Raw genomic sequence first — 16,445 nt, 5'->3', positions numbered from 1 at the left:
GCTGATACACTACCGTTAGCTAAAGCAGCTATCTTTCGAGATTATTTAATGACATCACAATCCGAGCTCTTACTTAGCCCCGCCTCCGAATCGGCTTTATATGGACGTAGTGAATGTGGAATGATTGACAGTTTTGTAGGTGTTAAGTTTTTGATATTAACTGACATCCCTTGGAAGGTCCGCCCCTTTTTTCCATCTCACGTTGGTAATCTCTCGTGTCGATTTTCAAGATGCGGTGACGCGGCGTCCTCGAGTTCATTAATGGGAAATAAAATCTATCGTTGCTTTGACATTAGCTATGTCAGATAGTGATGTTTATTAGGGACACTGTGGAAAATTTGCATTGTAGAATTGTCACTTTTCCAGCTGAGCGAGACGGCGTGTGCGTGCGTGTGCGTGCGTGTGCGTGCGTGCGCGTGTGTGCGCGTGTGTGTGCATGTGTGTGTGTGTGACTGGTTTCTCTCGCTGTTGCAGGTGAATTTAGTGATGAATCTGGAAGGCTGTGACTTGTTGGCTGAGAAGGTGGATCGTGGAGAGTTCGTGCTCTTGCTAAAGAAGATGCTATGGATCGACGCGGAGAAGAGAATCGTCCCCGGTGAAGTCCTCAACCATCCCTTCGTCACCATGCAGCACCTGCTCGACTTTCCCCACAGCAATCAGTAAGCAATCGCTCCACATTAAAACTGAGAAAGAGATTGTTTTTGTCGTTATCATCTCATAAGCGTTAATCTGAAATCGATCACGACTCGAATATCTAGTGCACGACATAAGGAGGAGAAAACATGACTGCAGCCTACGGAGTGCACTTACGCAGGAAATAAGATGAAGCTTCTGAGCACTGAACAGAGAAACCAGCGTAAACAGCAACACTGAAAAATAAATAAACAAACAAACAAACAAACTAGAGCCTGAAAAATAGTGAATGGATGAGTTTTTTACACACAACAAAAATATAAATAAATAAAATAATAATAAGCAATGTATTGTATTAATGTAATATTAAAATAGTATTAAATATTATTATTTTTTTGTGGAACGTATACGAGGGTGAGTCAGTTTTTCTGCGTAATCTTCATTTAGTTTAATGCAAGTGTTCCAGCGGTTAACGTGAAAGAAAGAAAAAGAAAGAAAGAGGAAAGAAAAAAATGAAAGCATGTGAATGGAGTGTTGAAGGAAAGAAGAAAGATGGAGAGAGAGATGGAAAGAAAGAAAGAAAGAAAGAAAGAAAGAAAGAAAAAAGCAAACATTACTGATGATAGAAAGAAAGAAACAGATGGAAAGAAAGAAAAAGGAAAGCATGAGATTGGAGTGGTGAAAGAAAGAAGAAAGATGGAAAGAAATAAAAGCACACATTATTGATAGAAAGAAAGAAAGAAAAGCAAACATTACTGATGATAGAATCAGTTAGGAGGAAAGAATGGAAAGCATGTGATTGGAGTGGTGAAAGAAAGAAAGAAAGATGTAAAGAGAGAGACAAAGAAAGAAAAGCACACATTATTGAAAGAAAGAAAGAAATGAAAGCATGTGATTGGAGTGGTGGAAGAAAGAAAGTGAGATGGAAAGAATGAAAGAAAGAAAAGCACATTATTGAAGTGATGATTGGAGTGGTGGAAGAAAGAAAGCGAGATGGAAAGAATGAAAGAAAGAAAAGCACATTATTGAAGTGATGATTGGAGTGGTGGAAAAAAGAAAGAAAGATTCAGTTCTAATTCATGTTGCACATTTTCAGGTTTTGTTCGTTTTTTTTTCTTTCTTTCCTCTTCCTCGCAGTGTGAAGTCGTGTTTCCACATCATGGACGTGTGCCGGCCGCGACCCGGAACCTACGACAGCGTCAACCGCAACAAAGCATCGTTCACGAGACCGGCCACGACCTCGGCGCCCAACCTCACCGTGCCCTACAGCAAGATGGCCGCCGTGCACACGCAAGTACGAGACCCTGCTCACGAGTCACAGCGGCGTGAGCCGTAATCCGAAGTCACGCCACGCGTAGCTGTACCGCCTCTAACGTTTACGTCTTCCTGCACGGCTGAGACGCGTGTGCGTGTGCGTGTGCGTGTGCGTGTGTGTGTGTGTGTGTGTGTGTGTGTGTGTGTGTGTACGTGTGCTTCTCATGTAAATGTCTCGGTTTGCCTCCACACTCTTGTTCTCACACAGAGCTCACTAATGTCAGCTTATTGCACAGCAGCGTCATAGTCATGGCAACACCGGAACGACGTCATGGCGACGCGGAGGGAGCGTTCGGTTGCTAAGGAGGGGGAAAAGCGACAAACCGTCTCTCTGTTCACTGAACTGACCTCGAGGCACAAGTCTTAATTTTAGCTGTAATTTGTTTACCAGAGGAAGAGTTTGGAGAAGGTTTCAGTCACCTGCGTTCTCTCCTGCGTCAAAACGAAACGAGCAAATTACCTTCGCGGGAAGGGATTGTAAAGAGGAACGGCAGGTGAAAAGGTTGAAAAGAGGTTGTGGTGGTGGTGGTGAAGGTGGTGATGGTGGTGGTGAAGGTGGTGATGGTGGTGGTGAAGGTGGTGATGGTGGTTGTGGTGTTGTGATGGAGAGAGTGGCCTCGGCCTGCGCCTGCTCTTTTAATCACGCTCAGGAAACAATTCAATAACTGAGAGTGTGGAGGAAAAAAAAAAAAAGATGGTGCTGCTCATGTGAACTTTGAGTCAAAGGCCCATCTTTGTGTGTGTGTGTGTGTGTGTGTGCGTGCGTGCGTGTGCCACACAAGGTTTGTTTAGAATTGTTATATTGCCCCCTGTTGGTCATTTAATGTCTGTGCATTACTGATGTGTCAATACTAATAATAATAATAATAATAATAATAATAATAATAATATAATTTTTTAAATATTGATTTGTTTGTTAAATTCTTAAATTCAAAGTTGTAAAGCTGCTTAAAATGTAATAAATAACTGGACGTTCTTTTATTTGTATTTTTTTTTAATGAAGTGAAAAAAAAGAAGGTTTGGTTTGGTAAAAAAAAAAAAAAAAAAAAAAAAAAAAACACTTTATAGTATTTTCATAATTTTCATAGTTTTGAAAAAGTTACTACAGATGGAACGATATTGCGTTTTCTTTAGCGATACCGGAACTTTACATATCGGCTGATATCGATACTCATATGATAATTTTTAAAAATAAATAATACAACCCTTTTACGCTACGTTTTTTTTTAACTGAAGCACTTCACAGTTAAACTCTTTCACACAAAAAACACTCACTCGTAAATATAATAAAGTATAAATATAATAAAAATCAATCATTCCAATCCTTTCCAGTTCCAAAACCAAATTTCTTTTCCAATTCTGATCTTCCTCTGATATCGGATCCTCCATTTTTTTTTTTTGTCGATATCGTCTCGACACCGTTACTGGGAATCAGATCAGTGCTGTCTCTAGTTCTAACACATTACATTAAATAATAATCTACAAATCATAAACATCAGAAACTGCAAATTGATTGCTAGCATGAACATGTGCGTGAAATGGAAATAAGTGAGATATCAGATTTCAGACATCATTAACGTGGTATTTTTATTTTTCCTGTGCGCTCCGCAGCCTTTGGCTCCGTCTGCTCCCTCCGTCATGCATCCTGCGATCTCGCTCCAAACAGGAAGTGCTCAGTTTGGGGACTCATTTCAGCAAGCGCTCATCATCTGCCCGCCGACCATCCAAGGTGAACGCCCGGCTGTGGATGTGTGCATTTATCAGAATTCATCAGCGTGTTATTTCTGAGCATTAATGCAGGTTTATAAGGTATTATAATGGATGCTGTATGACATGTTGTGAGTTTGTATTGCGTTGTGAAAACGGGATTTGTGGGTCGTGTCGATGTGCCGTGTACACACACTGACTTGGACAATCATAAATACTCGCATAAATTACGCAGTAACTTTTATATATTGTGGCTTCTACCATTTATTTTTGGAAAGTCGGATAGGCCACGCCCACAAGGCACGCATGAGGAGAAGCTTGTGGCTTGTTATTGTCTCTGCGAACAAAGTTTACAGTTTATACTGATTCGTCCTCTCGCAGGTCTCCCTCCCAACCCCAACAAGCCGGCGGGTTACTCGGTGCGAATGGAGAGCACGGTTCCACTGGTGACCCAGGCCCCCGCCATCCAGCCTCTACAGATCAGACCAGGCGTCATCACACAGGTACACGCCCTTCTCACCACGTTACACTTACTAATCTTCCTGCATGTACGCGTTTTTGCCTAGGAGCTTCGCATACTATCATAATATCAGCGTACGCTCCTACGACCTATCGCTCAAACAGATGAGCCAATCAGCTTATAAACCTGGAATGATTGACAGTTACGTAGGTGTTTTGATCCCTCCGATATTAATGGACGCTCTCAGGAAGCCCCGCCCCCTTCCCACCATCTTACGAAGGTAACGTGCTCTCGTCTCGACTCGATTTTCCCGCTCGATAGATGCGCAGACGCGGCGTCTTTACTGACTGTCGTGGTAACTGGATACTGTTTTGAGTTCATTAACGTGAAATAAGATTTATTGATAGATAACGTGACTAACATCAGTTATTATATTTATTAAAAACAACACTGAACATTTTTTAAAGCAAGAAATCGCCTGAAAGAGAAAAAAGGTAAACATTTTGACAGGAAATATCTTACTTTACAAATAATTTAAATAGTAATGATAATTAGAACGTGATTAAAAACACTTCATGTGTATATCATGGGTATCTTTATCATTAAATAAAAAATCATTTTAAAGTGAGCCACTTTTTTAAGAGATTTTTCCTCCTTTTCAGTGTTAATTTATTTTTTGTAGGTACTAAATTAAAAAATATCATCAAATAAATTTTAAAAGCTTATATTTTTAAAATGCAACACTACTGTTTTATTGCAGAGATGTCTGGAAATGGTGTAATAAGATATTTTGCATATGTCACGTCGCCCAACTCCGTACAGAATATAGTTTTCTAGAAAAGAAAGAAAGAAAGTGTGCATGTAAACTTTTCTAGTGTCGGACCTTAACTAATAAAGACGAGCGGCGCCTGGCGGTTACTGGAAAATCTCGTCACTTGTCTGTTTGCAGCAAGCCTGGTCCAATCGGGCGCAGCAGATCCTGGTACCGGCCTGGCAGCAGGTGACGCCGGTGGCGTCCGATTCTATGGCAGGACCACAGAGGCTGGCAGACTGGGGGTGAGTGACGGGAAACCGAATTTTGGCATATTATATGCTCGAAATATCATCACTGCATCGTTTCTTGCGTATTTCAGGAAAGTCCGGCCTCACGGGAACCACTACAGCTCCATCCTGCCCCACCCCCAACCTCTGTTAGCCAATCACATGACAGCCATGTCAGCGCACCAGCCAATCAGCATCGGTATCGCTCATGTGGTGTGGCCGCAGCCGGCGGCCAACAAGAGAAACAAGCCCTGTGCAAACAGGTTAGTCGGATACGTGGCTCAAACCCGAACCTAAACTCGCATTATTCCTAGACTTGACTTTTTTTTTTATTATTATTTTAGGGCTAACTTCTCACACAACAGCAACACACACACCTCGGCGTGCCATTCCCCGAAGACCACCGACGGTCGCAAACGCACTGAGGAAGTGGAGGGTCAGTGTCCTGAAACGGAAGATTGTGTGGTGGAGGCGGAGTCACAGGCGGAGTCACAGGAGGAGGAGGAGGAGGAGCCTGCGTGCTGTAAGGTGGAGGTAGAGGTGGAGGCGGAGTCGAACGGGCTGGGCGTGTCGGAGAAGCAGAGGCAGGCCGTGACAGCCGACACACCGAGTCCAGCAGGCAGCGTGATCAGCATCAGCAGCGATGAAGAGGAGGATGAAGAGGAGCCGGGAGCGCAGAGGCACTCAGTAGAGTGAGTCCAAACCGCGTGATGTCTATTTAATTCAGATTTATTAAACACTTTAAACAGAAAACGCATTAAATATTGGTTCAGTATTATATTAATCTATTACCTTCGGGTGACAGATGTAGCCAAAATTTAATGTAAAAATACAGTAAGGGTATAAATTACAATTTACACATTTACATGAAAATAAGATCTAAAAATTTTAATAATAATAAGAGTTAAATAATATTAAAAAAAAATGTTGTTATAAGTATTAAATAATATTTATAATAAAAAAGTAAAAAATAATATTTATAATATAATTGTATTATTATTATTATGTTACATGAATCAGATAAGTTGATAATTAATAAATAAATAAATAAATAAATAATACATTTAGAGACATTTAGAGATTTTTTTGAGAGTTTTTGTTAATTTAATTAACCTTTTTTTATAAAAAAAAATATCTAAATATCTCCCAAGTGTCACACTTAAAAAAGGTTAATTAAAAAACTAGCATCTGGCCGCCTGTTTTTTTTATAGAATGATAAATTTTTTAGGTTTAGAGGTATTATATAAAGTAAGTGTGTGTGTGTGTGTGTGTGTGTGTGTGTGTGTGTGTGTGTGTGTCAGGTGTAAAGGCAGTCCGGAGTGTGAGGCGTGTCGGAGTACGCTGAATATGGAGCGTGTGTGTTCTCTCAGCAGTCCCGACTCCAGCCTCAGTACCAGCTCATCTGCATCGGTGCAGTCCAGCACCTCACCCTGCAAGAGACCCAACAGGTAAACACACACACACACACACACACACACACACACACACACACACACACACACACACACGTTGTATCCATCAGGACATAATGATTACTGTAGCTAATTAATATTATACCTAAAACTAATCCTAACTTTACCTCTGACCGGCTGATTGTGATGAGAACATTTGACATTCCTATCATTGTGAGAACATTTTGGTCCTTACAAAGGGGTAAATACGTGTACACACACACACACACACACACACACACACACACACACACACACACACCATGTTGCTCTGCATTCTCATGACACTATAAAGGTTCTGTTTTGAAATTAAGAAACAAAAGAAAAAAAATCTAAACTAAACTAAATCTAAACCCTTCTTCTATGAGACCAACTCAAAACTGGCTTTAACAGATTAGAACATTTACGTGTGTGTAATATGTCTGTGTGTTTGTTTCATTGATGAAAAAGAAGACAGAAAATGTCTCCTCCCTCCTTTCCTCCCTCATGCCAAAAACTAAACGATAACTAAATACTAATACTAATAATAATGATAATGATGATAATAATTCAGAATACGTGATGAAATGTGTTGACCTACAGTACTGTATCTCTCAACAAACGCATCCCAGAAATGTAAAAAAAAAAAGTAACGATGGATCAGTGTACATGAACATTGAGGTGACTGTGATCCCCAGAACCCTGTGAGAACCGCTCGTGTGTGTGTGTGTGTGTGTGTGTGCAGCATGTCTGAGGACGAGCGAGAGAGCGGCTGTGATACGGTAGACGGCTCGCCTGCCTCCGACTCCTCCGGTCGAGCAGACAGTCCGTTCCTGGAAAGCCGTTTCATCGCTGACGGGAATCAGAACTGTAAAAGCCACGTGAGCGCGGAGACGGAGATGAGCAAAGCACCTGTACGGACCATGGTGGTGCCTCCCATGAGGGTGCAGAATAACAACAACGAACCCACGGCCAGGACGGGTACAGAACGTTTACATCACTGTATATCAGACAGAAATGGAAAACAGCTACGTGTGCTGTGTCTGTTAAGCGTAGATATCGCTGTTTTCAAAATGTAGATCACGCTACAACTCTGAACAACAAATTGGAGATTTTTTTTAATCTGACTTCAACTGTAATCAGAGTTCTGTAGCGCTGAACATGGCTTAAACATTTAACCGCTGATTAAAACCCTAACCCAGGATTAATTCTGATTGTCTAAAAATGTCAGCGCTAACAATGCTTCTCATGAGATTGATTGTTTATTAATCTTATATCTTGCCTTGAGTTGAAAAAAAAATTGAGAAATCTTTTGTTTTCGGAACAGTTTATCTAATATACCTGACCATTTCACAAACCACAAACCAAATTAATCCCTAAATTTAAAGATTAATGTAGTTGAACATCAGGATTGAAGATAAGACATAATTTAGTCTTCATTGTAATTCGGTTTAAAAAAAAAATTTATGTTTTCATGGTTCAAGCGTAGTCTTCCTTGGCAGGTTTTTTTTTTTTTAGAATTCCCTGCAGTTTCTCTTCTCTTTATAATGTAGTTAATGACGTTTACAGAAAAAATAGCAAGTACACAAAGCAAGTACACATGTAGTAATGTTTAAAAAATTATTTTAAAAATACACAGTGATGTTTTTTACAAGGAAAGAGCAAAACCCTGATTGAGAGACAGTTAGGGCTGATTTCTGTTTCTGCGTTAAAGCGTGTTTACGCGTCTGTGTTGCAGCGTTGCAGGGGAATTATGGGATGCAGAGATGGACTTTTGCGTGACGAGGCGTTGTGACGCTTCCTCCTCAGTTGTATCAAGTGTCAAGAGTATAATTGTTGAACGTTGTCTTGTGTTTATTAATCTTTAAACCCATTTTTTTGGCTTAGACACCGCCCCCTAGTGTACACACTCACAGTACACAAAAGTGCAGTGTGTAGCGTGATGTTTTCGCAGATACGTGTGTACAGAAGTATAAATGAGCCCTGACAATGTAGAAAGATCAGACTAAATCTTTATCATAAATCTTCTTAATCTTTTTTTTTTTGATGATTAAATAAGCCAACAACACTTTACAAGTAATACTAATGATAATAATGGATTAGAAAATTATTTAAAATGCTGTTTGGTACAAACAAAAGTAGTCAAGCCCGTCATGTGCGTATATACAGGGCTTTACGGTAAACTCCAGGCGCGTATTTGTTTTAGTTTAGTTTATTTAGACACAGAACAGTTCATACTTTCTGATTACTTAAGAATAGGAAGAAAGAAAGTAAAATTGTCAGTCAGCCGGTGGTTACCGTAAAACCCCGTATATACTCGCACTGCAAGGGATTTATGAAAAGACTGTACTGAAGATATACTGCAGTTTAACACGAATGCGCGGTCACAACTACTTGCAGCAAACCGTAATTTGTGCGTTTGATGTGCTAATAGTCGAGTCAGTGACATTTACAGCCTTGACCTCAAACATGAATTTGAAGAAGCTCTTAAAGGAACTCCCACATCCACGTTGTAAAGAGATGCGCTGGTAAATCCTGACCCTGTGCACTGAAGGGTGGTGGAGTTCATTCCTGTCAGGTCAGGGGTGTAATTAGAGACCGGCACTGGACCGACTTGCTGTCGTCTGTTTTCAGGTCACATGCCTCGGAGTTGCGCAGCTATAATAGGTGAAAGTCGGCAGTACAGGTGATTATGGCTGCAGCTCCGGTTTCTCTCCTGGATATTCTGTGTGCCGTGTTTTTCTTTTTTCCTTTTCTCTTCCCTGACCTGTGTTTCTGAACCCTCCTGTCTCATGAACTTCTCTGTTCTTTACACGCATCCTGTACAAGACGTACTATTTAGCAGCCAGCTATCTTAGTTAGCTTAGCAAAGTTTTTAGGTAATAGATAGCCAGCAAAGTTTGCAGACAAGTTGTTAGAAAAGCTGTTTTAATGATACTATGTTGTAAAATGATTAAGGACAGCGTTTATTTATTGTGAAATCACATAACCGTAGCCAGGTTTGGAAACTAGGTAACTAATTTTAGGTAAAACACTTTATTATATGATTATAACTGGTAGCTAATTTATGTAACGTATTACATTTGCAACTAAACTGCGTACCTAATAGTATTTAGTATCTATGTAACTGTCTATCTTTAAATAAACATCTGGATCCCTGGTTTGAATTCCAGATGTGTCCTGAGCTGACCTTCATACACATTCTTATTTAACCATAAATATAAACATCAGCTGTATCCAGACATCTAACACACAGCAAAATGCTAATCATGTATTAGTCTTCCTACAAAACCACACAACCTCAAGAGCTTCAAGATCAGAATGAATCGCCTGCCAGAGGTTTATATTTACGTAATGGAGCACCAGGTTTGTGTTTCCAGATGTGTCCTGTCGCGGCTCTTAGCACTCACAGACTGACATGATGCAGCTGTTGAGAATTACAAAAAAAGGAAACGTGGTTCTTGTGTTTGAGTGACAGTCCTTACCAACATGGCCGCCTTCTCATGCTTTCTGTCTTACCTTTGTGGAAAATCCTTCTCTGGTCTGTCTGTGAAATAAAGCTCTATAATGATTGGTATAATCTAATTCCATGTCGACATCTTGCGTAAGATTGTAGTGCATGCTTTTCTGATCTCTGATGGTGTATTTTTAGATGCTGGTGTGACCTGAAACTTTAAATCTGAATGATATTAGTTACCCCATAACGCATCCAGGCTACAGGGGTCACTATTTTCAAACTATTTTTTTTAATGGTTGTAAATCTGATTACACTACAGCGATGGTAAATTCTGGGCTCTGATTAGTCAGAATGTAATAGGTTTATATTAATACATTTATTAATATATACACGTTGTTTCTATAGTAACGACGCACACAGGGAACATTATGCTCGCATCATTTAAATCTAACACTACATGGATAACCTGCTGTTATTTAACAAAGCAAATGTGTGTTGATTTGGTGACGTTTTCTATAAAGAGATGTTTATTTAAGATTTATGGAAGGAGTCTCCAGTGTCAGTGCTTTGTATCAGTCAGACAGGAAGCTTTAAGAGGAATGAAATACTTGGGGACATGGTGCTATAGGAAAATAATCAGCTTCAGGGTGGTAACAGTTTTCCTCTTTTATCCGATCATTCCTAGAGCCGTCGTGCCAGTCGAAAGGTCGCATTGGTGCCGTCAGACAGCTGCATCACTCCACCCCGCTCCTGAACCGACCGCAGAAGCTCATCCTTCCATCGCAGCAGTCGCAGCCGCCACCGCCGCCGCCGCCGCCACCACCACCACCACCTTTTGGGCAGGTCAGTGTTCCTCCATTACTGCCTAAAGGTCAAAACAGTAATCATTCTGTTCTTTTTATTTTGGAGTTACTGAGGTTTGAATTGAACCCATTCGATTCAAGTGAGAAGACAGAAACAGGTTAATAACTCTGATAACGATGGATTGTGATTTCCTGTAGCAAAATGTAGAATAATCACACACCTGGGCTATGCTTCATGGACCCCTGGGAGACGCTGGACCCCGTTTAGCGAACCACTGATATGAACTAAGAGCGGTGAAGAATATATCATGTTATTAAGAGGCAATATTATAATTTTAACACTGAACCTAATGTATTTAATCTCTTTTTGTTGTTCTTGTTAATATTTAATAGTTTACATTTTACATTTCTTACATTTCATTACCTGGGAACCAAATAATATCCACCATCTTCAACTTGTTATAATTTGAATCCTCTAACACACAGTAAAGACAAATCGTAAATGATTTCCTATTCAGTATATTTAATTAATACACAGGGAATGATATTATAGCGTTAATGATATTAAACCTATGCAGTGGCTGTAGAACCGCATGGAAGTAAAAGTGCCTGGTGCAAATGTAGTTTTTTAAAATATTTAATTGGAATTGTTTGATTGAGCTATTTAAATCTGATCTTTCATCTTCTTCTTCATCTTTTAAAACTGTATTTTAAATGTAATACATCATTGTTATTGTTTATTACATTTGTGGATATATAATACCAGTTTCGGAGAAAAATTATTCATTTATTCTTACAGTATGTTAAGCGACACAGTGTTGATTTAGCTAAAAAGCTGAGGAAATGAGTGGAAACTTTTCAGTGGAAATGGGTTAGGACATAAAAATAGAACATGGAGTCTTAAACAGAGAATTATTGAATTATTGATTTATTTTTTAATAATTTGAACAGAGATGTTGAGGCATTTTATTCTGGCAGCCCTACTGAGCAGTAGATATCCGCTTGACCCAGACAGGCTCTTTTTATAGCAGTACAGTTACAAAATTTTAAAATAAATTATATATATATTCATCTCAATTATAAGTAAGAGGTAGTAAGTAATATTTATGGCAGTGTTTATGGTGATGAACATATAAAACCCCTTCAGATATTTGAAGATCCTGGTGATGGCAGGTAGAGGATCATTAAAAGATGAAGCAAATGTGACAAAGACTGAAATAAAAAATGTTTTAATGTCAGCTCTGCATTCGTGCTGTGCGTGTCTTGTGTTTATTTAATTCCTGGACTGGTTTTTGGTTTCAGCTCCAGCATCCCGCCTCGTCCCACACAGAATGGAACGGCAACTTCAGCCACCGGCGCCCTCATGCTTTCATCCCCCCCACGGTGCATGGCCACGCTTTCACCCTTCCACATGGCAGCCCCACCCACTCTACGGCCCATCCCCCTGCCCCGCCCTTGGGCATCGTCCACCCCCATGCACAGCCCGCCTTGCTTTCTTACCCGCCGTCGGCTCCTCTGGTGCCGACTGGCCCCATGTCGCACCTCCTGCCCTCGCCTGGTACTACACGGAGCCACGTGCTCCTTTCCCACCCGGCCAGGCACCTGGTGCACCAGGTGAGCGTGGGCATCAGCGCCCGCCTCCTGCCCTCGCCCACGCTCCACCCTCAGGGCCAGTTCAAACCTATCTTCCCTTCACACTCGTACATCGCCTCTCCCGCCTACGCAGGCTTCCCCCTCAGCCCCACCAAACTCAGCCAGTACTCCTACATCTGACCGCCACTCGGTGCAGGCAGCACGTCTACCCCCGTGTCCCAGCAGGGTCTCTTACGGGAACCACAAATCATCTGATTTTCATGCCCAAAGCCATGGCACAAACAAGAACGCAAGCTGTTTTTCTGAACCACGTCAACTCGGGTGCAATTGAACTTTAATCGAGCTTTAAAAAAAAAAAAAAAAAAAAAGAATGTTATGAAGGTATTTCGCAAGTTGGTGAAGAACGCAAAGAGGAAAAGCAAGTATGGATGAAAAAAAAGACAATGTGTTTTGCACATTTTCTACAACTTCTTGTCAGATTTTCAAACGAAGCACTCCTCCAAACAGGTGAATAAAAAAAGGAGGTGCCGGGGGAAAAAAAAAAACGATTCAAAAAGAAAAAAATCATGTAATCGCGCACCTCCTCCTCCTCGTTCCCTCTCAAATCTATTTTTCTATATTGCCTTCTGAATTGTGCGAGACACATCTTTGTTTGTAAAGCCACCCCAGTATCCTGGTCATGAACCCCGACCTGCACATAACGTCCACGTCGTGATGTTCTGCCTTCTCAAAGTATTTATACTGGTGTGGTTTCGGTGTCGAGTCACTTAATCGGATTAGAAAAGTGGTCGTTCCTCACGCTGCATGTGTTCTTGCATGAGCTGCAAACGTCAACGTCGGATCGGAGAGATGCCAATAGATGTCGCTCTTAAATGTTCCTGTCATGACACTCGCTGCATCGTTTCAACGCGTCCTCAGCCATAGTGCCTTAAATATTTGAAGTTGTTCATGTTACTACTTATATAAATATATATATAAATGTATCGGACTGCAGCACTTGAAATTCAGATCGGTCCGTGCATTCTGCGTGTGTATACGCACAGGTGTATGCTTTCATACCTAATTTGGCATGGATGTGTCGTATTGCACAAAAACCAGTTTTTGAATCTGAAACGTAGTCGGTTCTTTTTTTTTTTGTTTGTTTGTTTGTTTGTTTGTTTTCCGAGGACGGCATGCTTTTGCTGTAGCGAAACGCTTGCTGTTTGTTTTGTTTTTCTTTGTTACCTTCGACGAATGAACTAGTGTACAAAAAGCAAGCATTGAATACCGCTTAATGTTTGATAATCAATTTCTATTAAGTGGAGAGAAAAAAAAATAAACTAAAAATTACTACTAACAGTGTTTGTACTGTTTAATGCAATACAATCGAAATAGTCGTTGATTCTCGGGCGTCTGTGTGTTTTTATTTTTCTCGTTTTAATTTGAAATTCTTCGAGTTTTGTATTCTAGATGTGTAGAAACGTGGTGGGCATGGCTTTGACTAGATGACGAAATGCAAATAGGTCTCTGATTCATGGTTTGGATTCATCTTAGCCTGACAGACCATGCAGTATTTGGAATATAATCTAATATATATGTACGGTATATCTAATAGAGCTAGTCTATTTAGTGCTGAAGCTTGACGAGGTGTGACTTTATCTTGTGCAATCTTCTCATTTATGCATGTGTGAAACAGTTTAATGTGTTTTATTTCTATATTATGTAATTCGTTCAATGCTTACTGGTGTCGACTGCTTATTTTATACATTCCGTCAGGGAGATAATATGTATGCTTTGTGCAGATTTCTTGTTTCGTTGTTTTTTTGTTTTGTTTTGTTTTGTTTTTTTTTTCTGGTAATTGTGTGTACTTTTATTTTTGTCTCTTCTTTTTAATATAAAGTTGCTTGTGCAGCACCAAAGACTGTAATTCGTAATTAATTCATTTTCTAAGCAAGGTAGCTACTCTCCCTGCATAGACCTCATGTATACTGTAGTACTTATAGTCCTGGGGTAAGTTTTAAGAATAAACGGAAACGTATTTGAAATATGGCTTAGGTTATCGTTTTAGGTTTAGCTTTCTGAGCAAGTAATAAGACGTATCTTCTATCTTGAATGTATCCTAGATAAGCTGCTATATAATTATTGCCACTTCAGATAGCTGTGAAATTAGATGACTTTTTTTTTTCTTAGTTCATATCTGCGTTTGTATTTTTTTGTATAGTTCTCTCTTCTTATCTGAGATAGAAGTGTATTTTGGTTGAATAGTTTTGCTTTAATGTTTGGAGTGTAATTGTAACTACTGTATTGCTGTTGATGGAGATTCGTTTGAGTTTGTTGATGCTCTGTGGGCTGGTGGTGTTTCGCATCAGTATTTTAACTTTCATTAACTGTTCCAGATGTAACTTAAGGTTTTTTTTTTCTTCTTTTTCCTCTGTTTACTTTTTCGTTATACGTTGATCGAAGTGATGGCTTGCAGAATAGACATTTGTTTTAATGATCACAAATTCAGAGAATCGGTTTTATCAAATGTGCCGGTAAGCCGAAATGTCGAGGAAAATTATAACTCCCCAACTTTTTTTTTTTCCTTTCTTTCTTTCTTTTTTTTTGGTTCCACCTCATGCAATTTTGTGCAGTTGTCTAAATCTCCAGCAATGAATTTGCCACAGGGTTTTTTTTTTTTTATTTATTTTTTATGAAAATCCAGTGTTTTATTCAACTTCATAAATAACCTGTTTGATTCTTTTATGTTTTTTATGTTTTGTTTTTTTTTTGTTTTTTTTTAAACAGAGGTAACACTTTCTATAAAGCTGATATCGTTAAAGATTTATGGCTGTGCTTATAATTCATTATTTGGTAGCATTAGAATTTTTAAAAATACTTAAAAATGCATAATGCCTTATACATCTCTCATAACACAGTGGAATTATAGGAACATAAATGTTGCTTTTTATAATTATAAAGAATTCTCAGAATTGATTTAGAAATAAGCAAACAAACATTAAGAGCCTTAAATATTCCAAACCTTTGAGTAATATTTTAGATTTTAGTTTCTGATTACATTTTGTAAAGAAATTTATTATTGGGAATTTTTTCCTAAATTGGAGACCATTAAGGCTCAGTAACTACAGAGCACACATTACATTCGGAATGAATTAACCAAATCTATGATCCTTAAAATAAAATAAAATAAAATAAAATGCAGTTAAATGTCTGGATGTCTAGAAATGAATCCGGTTTTTTGGCACCTAATTTCCAGAGACATTAGTTAGATTTCTGTGTAAAGAAATTATCACGAGTCATGTATTGGTTACATAATTATAGCACTGTATTGGAGCTTGATAATGAGAAGAAGTATAAACACAGTTATAATAATTTATGAATATGGCGTTAAATGTCTAGACACGAATCCAGTTTTCGGCGTCAGTTTTTCCTCGCCTAATTTCCAGACACATATTAGTTAGATATCAATACAAAGTAATTTACTGACTTGTATTACTTCTGTAAGTATAGTACTATACTGGAGCTTGACATTGAGAATAATTATAACCGCAGTTATATTAATTTACGAATATGGGCTTCATATAGAAAGTGTTTCTGAAATTTATTCTCACAATCAACAGTACTTAAAATCGGAGGTTCAATCGTTTGAAAATGGCGTTGCTTACAATAAAAGCATTAAAAGCTTCATCTCCATGTTCATGTCCTTCATGTGGATAAAGCTTAATACGTGTTTTTCTTGTAGCGATTGTCTTTTTAAAACATTGTTAAGAACAGTGTGTGTGTGTGTGTGTGTGTGTGTGCCTTTACTGAGGAGAAATTTGTAATGAAACAAGCTGCGCTGCAAAAACAGGCTGGAAACGAGAACTGGCAGTTTAATTTCCCATTCCAGGGATCAGAATACCGAAATCAGACCATTTTATTTTGTAGAAAGATGATCTTTCACTTACATCAACGGTAATTTAACATTTCTTGGCTAGAGTTAATGATTATGTATCTGTTAGTGCACATGCAGGTGTTCAGTTTGCAGT

At 39.1% G+C, this 16,445-nt stretch overlaps 1 protein-coding gene across 1 annotated transcript in view; it reads left to right on the top strand.

The window, feature by feature from the left end:
• The window catches only part of hipk3b (homeodomain interacting protein kinase 3b), a 49,490-nt gene extending 36,681 nt beyond the window's left edge, over nt 1-12,809 (top strand). The window contains exons 6-16 of the mRNA XM_053235073.1: nt 475-659; nt 1,771-1,927; nt 3,559-3,676; nt 4,036-4,157; nt 5,064-5,170; nt 5,248-5,418; nt 5,500-5,847; nt 6,457-6,603; nt 7,331-7,566; nt 10,728-10,885; nt 12,148-12,809. Of these exons, the coding sequence (XP_053091048.1) occupies nt 475-659; nt 1,771-1,927; nt 3,559-3,676; nt 4,036-4,157; nt 5,064-5,170; nt 5,248-5,418; nt 5,500-5,847; nt 6,457-6,603; nt 7,331-7,566; nt 10,728-10,885; nt 12,148-12,618 (2,220 nt within the window). The 3' untranslated portion in view covers nt 12,619-12,809. The remainder of the gene's footprint in view (nt 1-474; nt 660-1,770; nt 1,928-3,558; nt 3,677-4,035; nt 4,158-5,063; nt 5,171-5,247; nt 5,419-5,499; nt 5,848-6,456; nt 6,604-7,330; nt 7,567-10,727; nt 10,886-12,147) is intronic.
• Nucleotides 12,810-16,445: the final 3,636 nt, after the last annotated feature.

This window comes from Pangasianodon hypophthalmus, chromosome 6, assembly GCF_027358585.1.
Source record: "Pangasianodon hypophthalmus isolate fPanHyp1 chromosome 6, fPanHyp1.pri, whole genome shotgun sequence".
NCBI lineage: Eukaryota > Metazoa > Chordata > Actinopteri > Siluriformes > Pangasiidae > Pangasianodon > Pangasianodon hypophthalmus.
Note: the sequence above shows the minus strand (reverse complement) of the source record. Positions and strands in the feature narration are given on the sequence as shown.